Genomic DNA, 8,630 nt, shown 5'->3' on the forward strand with positions numbered 1-8,630 from the left:
TTTAGTAGGTAGCATACGTTTCCTTTAGCTTTTGCAGCCACCGGGGAAAAAGTTGTGCAAGCATGGTAGGCTATCCTAAAGCAATTTGTGTATGTTTGGTTTGGGCACCAATCTCATCCGTTATGTGTCTTCACTCATGTTTCTATGATTCTTAATATATTGTCAATCAAGGTATTGACCGTTGAAAACTTTTATGTACATTCCATTACCCCTACAATTCAATGGTGGATCGTTGCTTTTGAAACACAAGACATCCACTTATATTGGTAAAGGAATACTATAGCTTTTTTTTTTTTTCTCTATATATATTTAAAAACTATAAACAATATGTGTTTGGCCAATTCACTTTTTTTTTTAAACTACAAGTGTTTTCAAATGATTTATTTTGTCTGAAAGTATGCTTTTGAATGACACAATTCACGTTTTTTTTTTCAAATGGTACAAAAGTTGTGGATTATCATGTAACTTGTGGTTCAAGGTTCTATTTATTTATTCAATAAAATAAAATTTGTCTATCAAATTAAATACTACTTCTATCATTTGATACATTTCATGGAAATAATATTAAATCAAAAGCATAGATCATCTTACCTGCAAAACAAAATATCAAATATCCTTAATAGATATTACAATTCCAAAACTTTTGTTCATGACATCAAACATTATTAAAATGTCCATAAATACCAATTCATACCATATGATCAATCACAGAGCATATAAACACTTTGTTATTATTTTTCTAAAAGCAAATAAATCAAATTATGCCCAACCATGGGCTCCAAGTGGAAGGGCCCAATCCTCAACATAGTCTTGACTGCTGCCCACAATCCGTCTAGACTCCGAACGAACGCCATTAAATTTCGGGCCTGGGCTTTTTGGAAATTGGTAAGTAGCCGTTCCACCACCTGAGCTCGACGAGTCACAGCCCGATCCAACAACAGATCCTCCTTTTGTAGACGGATTCCAGTTAGGCCCAGATGGAATCCACTGTTTAGATGGGCCTTGGGCCCTAACTTTGGCCTTTGCAGATTGAGTTGGGGCCATGTAGCTAGGTCTACCTGGGCTAGGTGGTCTCTGATTGTGTCTAGCGAAACTTGGGCTTGAGTCATGAACATCTTGGGCCATTAGGCCCATATTGAAGTTGGATCGGTTTGGTGTTGCAACCATGTCCATTTCTACAGTTTTTTCAGACATGTTGTCTGTTGTTGTTGATGTTGTGGAATTAAGGGTCATGTAAGAGGTCTCACGTTGTCCTAAGTGTCTTAGGTTGTTGTATGGTTGTGATGACATCCAACGCTCCAACCAATTCCAACCCCATTGGGCTTTGTCACTATCATTGGGTTGATAAGGTCCCATATCAACATCATCACCATTTGGGTCTCTATGTTGAGTTTGCTTTTGTTGTTGCTGCAAACAAAATGTTACCCTCTGTTAAGGATTTGGATTACATGTACTACACAATAATTTCGATCAAACGATCAAATATCAAACAATTCAAATTTTAAGGCAGATTTAGAAAGAAAAAAATATTAACAAAAACTCCGATCCTAAAACATGTATTGTCTGATCTTTGATCGAATAACTAATATGATGTAACTGTAAAAAATCGCTAAATTGTGACTACACAGAACAGAAATATGATCTACTATGTTCATTTTTTTCCATGAATTGAGCAAATCTTTATAAAAATTGATATGCATTTGAATTACTGTATTTTTTCTTGTTATATTTGAATTGATAATTTTATGAAAATAATTTGATTTTTATTTGTGTGGAAGTGCACTTTAATCTCTTAGATAAGATTTAAAATTTGAGTTTTTTATATAAAAAATGGAGTTGAAAAAAGAACCACTAGTAAAGGTCATCAATCATTTTTTTTTTTCTGAATATAATAATAAAAGAAAAAATAAAGGAAGGACATAGATTTGAGTAAACATTACTTGGTGATAGTTGAAAGCATATGCAAGAGCTCTCTCCCTCTTCATTGCAGCTTCATGTTTTCTTAAATCATTTTCTTTAGCTTTTTTGATACTTTGACGCCTATTATCCCAACCATTGTTATTATTATTAATGCTTGATGGTCTCCTCATGGGACTCATAGGCTTAGTAATAGTCTCATGTTGCCTCATAAATTCTTCCTTTTCTTCGTTTTCCTCTATTGCCTTATGAAGATTATCGTGACTCAATTGAAGTCGACGTGCTCGTACCCGTGCCTGTACCCGCACTAATGCTTGCATACATCGCATTGTCATCTGAGATTGTTTGCGAACATTGTGTCCTCTTACTAATGCTTGCAGCCTCACTAATCCTTTCAATGCGCGTAGTGCACGCCGAGCCTATATATACATAACACAAAAATTTACTAACTATGTGTTTAATGTAACATACTAAATTCTAAGATTTGAATAAACAACTTAATTAAATGTATGATTTATAAAGATCTTATAAACTATTTTAAAAAAGTCTTTGAAACACTTAAATAAACTCCTATGTTAAGTTATATATATGGAGTATTGTTCTAAAGACATTAATCCTAAATACAATAAAATGCATCCAATTTGAAATAATTTAAATGTGGCTGAAATATGTGAGTCATAACTTTTTTCAAGAGAATCTTCGAATCAAATAATTTAAATCCTAATAAAAATAAATAAAATTAAAATAAGGGTTAAATAAACTTTTAATATATTTAAGATTTTGAAAAAAAAAATAGTCTATGTAAGAAAAATTACATGTTTTAGTTTCTATAAAATTATTTTACTAGTTGTTTTAATTTTTGTTGAAACGAAACACACTTAAACTTTTAAATTTTTGAATTTTTGAATGATTTTTTGCAAGTATGTTTAGAACATTATTAAAAATTCATCCACATAAATATATAGTTTATTAATTTGGAATAAATTAAATATGATTTTTTTAAATATCATATATTTAAGATAAAAGTCTTTAAAGTATGGAAATAGAAATCAACTTTTGAGCTTGTTTATTGTGAATGAACTTTTTATAGTGTTGTATACATATATACAAAACAATTATTTAAAAACATATTTTGATGCTCCAACATCGATTAAAACTGTTTACATAATAATTTTATAAAAACTAAAAATAAAATTTTAAAATTTTATAAAAATAAAAAACTTATTTAACTCTGAAAACAATTGAAACATTAAGCAAGGAGGAATTGTAGGCAATGAATGTTATTAATATCATGAGTCTATAAAGGATACCCTATTCAGATTAGTACAGTTAAGTCAATTCAACCAATTGACAGGTAAACACAAACGAACCAACTAATAATTAGTATTCAATGAACAATAATAAGCTTTCATGGAGCTATAGTACTTAAATAGGACCCATTTCCCTTTATTAGCCCATAGTCTTTTTCTTTCTCATGAAATTTATAGCTGAGTTGGGTTTCATATGAAATCCAGAAAGTATTGATAGAGATATTTACAAAATTACCTATCAATAAGATCTTTATGTTAGCAATTTCACACATTTGTGGAATACTTGGGCTTTTTTTAGCTATCCATTAAACTTGAAATTGAAATATCACAAAACTTTTCACACAAGTTTATAAATATAAAAGATGTAATTTTCCTTTTCACATAGATGAGAAGATTGGTTGCTTAGATTTTTATTTTTATTTTTTTGCAATAGGTTGCTTAGTAAATGATTGACTTCAAACATAATCAACATATAAATTAAAGTCTAAAATATGGAGATTGTACCAATAGAGCTGCAAGTTTATTGGCCATAAAATATCAATTTAAGAGTATAATGATGATGATGATTATTAAGGTGACAATATTGCTTTGCAAGTAGTCAAGTACAGTCTACTATTATTAAGACATTAAGACATAATGTACAAGTTTGGTAGTAGGTGATAAAGTAATGAATTATAATAAACTAGTAACTGCAGATATTAACTTATGATCTTAAGCGATAAACGATATTTCAACCACCCAAAACAACAAAGGGTTTTGCACACATGTAACTTTATGACACTTGTTAATTATTCTAAAAATATAATTTTTTGTTAAAGAAAAAACTTTTTGAATTTTCAAAAATTGAATACACAAATTTCAGAATAAAATTTTTATATTTGATTTATTAAAGTGTGTCCCAAGAACAGATGTTAATATTTGCCAAAGAAATATGTGCAAAATATTAGCATGTGAAATTGAAGAGAAGACTTTTCTTAGAACAGGAGATTTATTTCAATTGGTTTATTCAAATGTATCTAGTAACATAAACATTTATAACACTATTTGACAGAATTTATGATAACAACATATAATTTTTCGAGACAAGTTATAAAAAGAGTTTATATCTTCTATAAAAAGAATGACATTATTTTATGTTGTTATAAAAATCGCTTAAACATAGTAATCTAGATGATAAACATTTATGCAATAATTTAAAGTGTTTATCCAAACATGTCTCACATGGATGATGGATAGAATTGAGGTCTTACTAGGTATCCTCTATAGTGTGATTGAATGAATGTTGCAGCTCTTTCTTCCTTTGAATGTCGTCCATAACCAGCCAATCTCACAACTCTAGCAGCTGCTTGAGCAGCTATAACAGCAGCTTCAGCAGCTGCTGCTGTGGCTTCTGCAACAGCAATTGCATGATTTCTCTCTTCTGATATCAAAGGTGTTGATGTTGTGCTTTCCTCATTTGTCACATCATCTGGTGAACTCTCTGCAGGAAAATGCTCAAATGACACCTCCTCTGCCACTTCATGCTGCAATTTCTCTCTGTTCTCCTTCTGATTAAAATCAAATCAAATCAGAATTCAATTCAATAACATCTAATTACTAATCCAAAATCATTTTTCTATTATCATGGTTTTATTTTTTGTCGAGGTAATTTCGATGCACTGTAAAAGATTTTGATGTCTCTGCAACGCAGACTGTGATTGAGATCGTATCAAACACATTTTGATTATGATTTTTTGCAAATGTGACTGCGATTTAAGACCTTGTTTATGATCATTTAACATAGTAATAATATGTTGTTGAAGCTCAATGATCAATGATCGATGTGATAGGTGTTGGCATGCATGATAAGTATGTGACACATAAACATGTAAATTTTGTTTGATATGATGAGGGGACCATGTAGAATACAACATAGTTGCATGCTGTATTTGGTTCAATGGTCCTAAGAACAGAGAAAGAACCTACATGCAACATATAAAAGACAAACATTACAGCCATATGATGTTCACTTACCTTAAGGATATATAGTTTTAGAATTTAATTCAAAAGGAAAAAATAGCTTATGATTATAGCATTGCTTGTGGCTAATTCAAGAAATCTAATTAAATTAGTGATTAATGACATAATGCATGATTTAGGTTTTTTTTAGTTTTATGAGATGGAAATGTTGGTCTAAAAAATGAAAGAAGACATTAGGCATCAAATTCATAATTTTGCAATATAAATGTTAACTATAGGCTTATAATTAGTTAAAAAAAAAAAACTACATACTTATAATAATACTTGATTAAGGTTTCCAAATATAAAACTATAACGAGTTCAGCGTCTAACCATCAAAGGATCAGAACACCATTATGTGGAGTTGTCATTAATTTGTTAGAAATGAAGGGATGATAGAGTAATGAAAATTGATGACCTTTTTGTCTATGTGCAGTGGCGTGGAGACTGGCACTGATGTGTCTTTAGAAGAAGAGGATGACTTAAAAACTTTCTTAACAGAGGAGAACCAGCTTCCTCCTTTTCTTCCCATCAGCAATTCAAAGATCTGTTTCTCATTACCACCAACATCATAATATAAAATAAATAAATAAACATTATAATAACAATTTAATCAAAACTATATGACATAAATAGATGCGCAGTAAGTAATTAATTAGTTTTGAATGAAAGAAACCTGATGAGAGAAACGTTAAAACTCGTCCTGAGAAGATGATACTGTGATTGGTGGTTAATGTGATGCATAATAGAGAGAAGAGTAAGTGAAAGGAAGCAAGAGCGCGCAAGTGTCGTTGGTGTTATTTATGTAATTCACGGATATTGGACCAAGTTGTTGTAGCATACCATATTATTATTTTACGGTTGGAGGATGCATTGCATGCCACATAGTGACTACTCTTCTTATTTCCAATTAGGCTACTTTCCCACCCCGTAACTTCAATATGGAACTATCTATTTCCCAAAAATACATATTTTCTACTTTTAAATACCTTTTTTTCGGTATAAAAAAAGATTAATTGTAGTTTTAATTTCTTTATTCTTATTGATTCACGAAATTGGTTATCCTATTTTAAAAATTAACAATTTTAGTATTCACTTTTGTGAATGTGTGCCTCAAATCATTTAACTAAAGTTAGTTAAGCTTTAGGGGTTGTTATAACTATCTTTGGGCCAAGTTAGTTATGATAGACAGTTAATTAGTTTGCTTGTGTATACTTAAAATAAAGCTCTAACCTTGTAGCAGCTGTAATTTGGTTGTAGTAGCAGTAAGAGTTGGAAACTAAGAGAGGCATATGTAATTCATGATTCATAGAAATTCAGAAAATAAAGATTAAGAGAGAAAAGAAACATTGAGTGAAATTCGTTTAATATTGATTGAGAAAACTGGTTTACAAATCTGCAGAAAGGAGAACCGAGAACGTTCTTCGTTTTTAGTTTTTTCTAATTTTTTTGGTTTTCTGTTATGTCCAGAACGTTCTCCGTTTTTAGCAGAAAATGCAAAACGTTCTTCGTTTTCATTTTTTTCTCTACAATTGTTTGTTTTTCTGTTTTGTTGGTTAACTCTTGTTGCGGATCTCAATATTATTTTAACAATTGACGCCGTCTATGGGAAAAAGGAGCAACAACAGTTGGAACCACAAAGAATTGAAAAGAAAGGATCAAATGGCATTGTTGAAAGGAAGAACATAACAATTTTGGAAAGGGTCAAATGTATGATCTTGAGTGCAGGGCTGCCTAAAACATTTTGGGGAGAAGTTGTAGTTACAGCAATGTACTTGATCAATAGATGTCCTTCATCAGCTATTGAATTTAAGAAACAAATTGAGATGTGGAATAGATAACCAACATACTACTCAAATCTGAAGGTATTTGGTTCCTTAGCATTTGCTCACACAAGGCAAGATAAGTTGGATACTAGAGCAATCAAATGTGTTTTCATTGGATATCCTAAAGGAATAAAAGGTTACAAGTTGTGGAGAATTGACCAAGGTGTGCTCAAGTGCATCGTGTCAAGAGATGTAGTGTTCGATGAAACATGAATGCCCATGATTGACAAAGAACATTCTCCGTTTCAGTTCTGCAGAAACGCATAACGTTCTCCATTTAACAGTGCTTCAAACAACAATGATGATAGTGTTCAGATTGAGGTGGAGCCACCTGAAGATCAAGAGATTAGTCATGAAGACATCACTAATACATCACTTGATGATAATGTTGCAATAGAAACAAATTTGGCCAATTACAACTTGGTAAGAGATAGAGAAAGAAGGGTTATCAAGCTTCCAACCAGATATGGTGAAGTAGATTTAATTTGTTATGTTTTAGGTGTTGTTGAAGATCTTAAAAGAGATGAACCAAACAACTACAGGGAAGTCATTAATAGTAAAGACAAAGAAGCTTGAATGACAGCTATGAATGAATTATTCTGATATTTAGTCAATATGGAGAATTGTGAATATGTGCCTCAAATATATTATTTTCTATAAAGCATAAAGCTGGTACAATAACAGCAAGGACAATGGTGAAGTTATTCTGATATTGAGTCAAGGTGGAGAATTGTGAATATGTGCCTCAAATCATCTAACTAAAGTTGGTTAAGCTTTAGTGGTTGTTATAACTACCTTTGGCCAAGTTAGTTATGATAGGTGGTTAGTTAGTTTGCTTGTGTATACTATAAATAAAGTTGTAATATAGTTGCAGCAGAGTGGTAAGTTGTAGTAGCAGTAAAAGCTAGAAACTAAGAGATGCATATGCAATTCGTGATTCATAGAAAATCAGATAGAGAAGATTAAAGGGAGAAAGAAAGATTGAGATAAATGCTAGTATTATTGGTTCATAAACAGTGATAGATACTGGGAGATCAATCTTGAGAAGGCTTTAATTTTGTAAAGTTCAAAGATTCGTAGTGGATTAATCTTGGTTGCTTGTCCGTGACGTAAGTCTCATCAATTGAGATCGAACACGTAAATCTGGATGTTATTCTTCTCCTATTTTTCTTTAGTTCTCGTTTACATTTGATTGAGAAAACTGTTTTATCAAAACTGCAGAAAACCAAGAACGTTCTGGTTTTCTGTTCTGTCCAGAACGTACTCCGTTTTCAGTAGAAAACGCATAACGTTCTCTGTTTTCGTTTTTCTTCTGCAATTGTTTGTTTTTTGTTTTGTTGGTTAATTCTTGTTGCAGATCCCAATATTGTTTTAACACCTTTAGTTTTTTAACTAAAAAATGATGATTTAATATATTTTTAATAATGTGATATACAATTATATAATATGGAACTATCTAGATGTATTAACTATTCATTTCTTATTAATTCAATTAAAAACATGAAAAGTTTTCGAAGTTGAAATCTAAGTTTTTATGACGTTTTATTTCAATTTCATGAGTATTAATCATTCTACATCG

The 8,630-nt window shown here is 31.0% G+C and overlaps 1 protein-coding gene across 3 annotated transcripts; it reads right to left on the reverse strand.

The window, feature by feature from the left end:
- Positions 1-587: 587 nt before the first annotated feature.
- On the reverse strand, positions 588-6,142 carry LOC101490491 (protein IQ-DOMAIN 21-like). 3 transcript variants are annotated; one of them, XM_073366867.1, is made up of 5 exons: positions 5,902-6,142; positions 5,644-5,772; positions 4,478-4,771; positions 1,941-2,336; positions 588-1,407 (listed from the first exon to the last, which is right to left on the reverse strand). In XM_073366867.1, the coding sequence occupies exons 2-5, from the start codon at positions 5,755-5,757 to the stop codon at positions 760-762; spliced, it is 1,452 nt and encodes a 483-aa protein (XP_073222968.1). In that variant the 5' UTR covers positions 5,758-5,772; positions 5,902-6,142; the 3' UTR covers positions 588-759. The 3 variants fall into 3 exon arrangements, with proteins under 3 accessions (XP_073222968.1, XP_004498512.1, XP_073222969.1); XM_004498455.4 differs by having other exon boundaries at positions 4,478-4,774; positions 5,902-6,140; XM_073366868.1 differs by lacking the exon at positions 5,902-6,142 and having other exon boundaries at positions 4,478-4,774; positions 5,559-5,679.
- Positions 6,143-8,630: the final 2,488 nt, after the last annotated feature.

This window comes from Cicer arietinum, chromosome 4 (genome assembly GCF_000331145.2).
Source record: "Cicer arietinum cultivar CDC Frontier isolate Library 1 chromosome 4, Cicar.CDCFrontier_v2.0, whole genome shotgun sequence".
Taxonomy (NCBI): Eukaryota; Viridiplantae; Streptophyta; class Magnoliopsida; order Fabales; family Fabaceae; genus Cicer; species Cicer arietinum.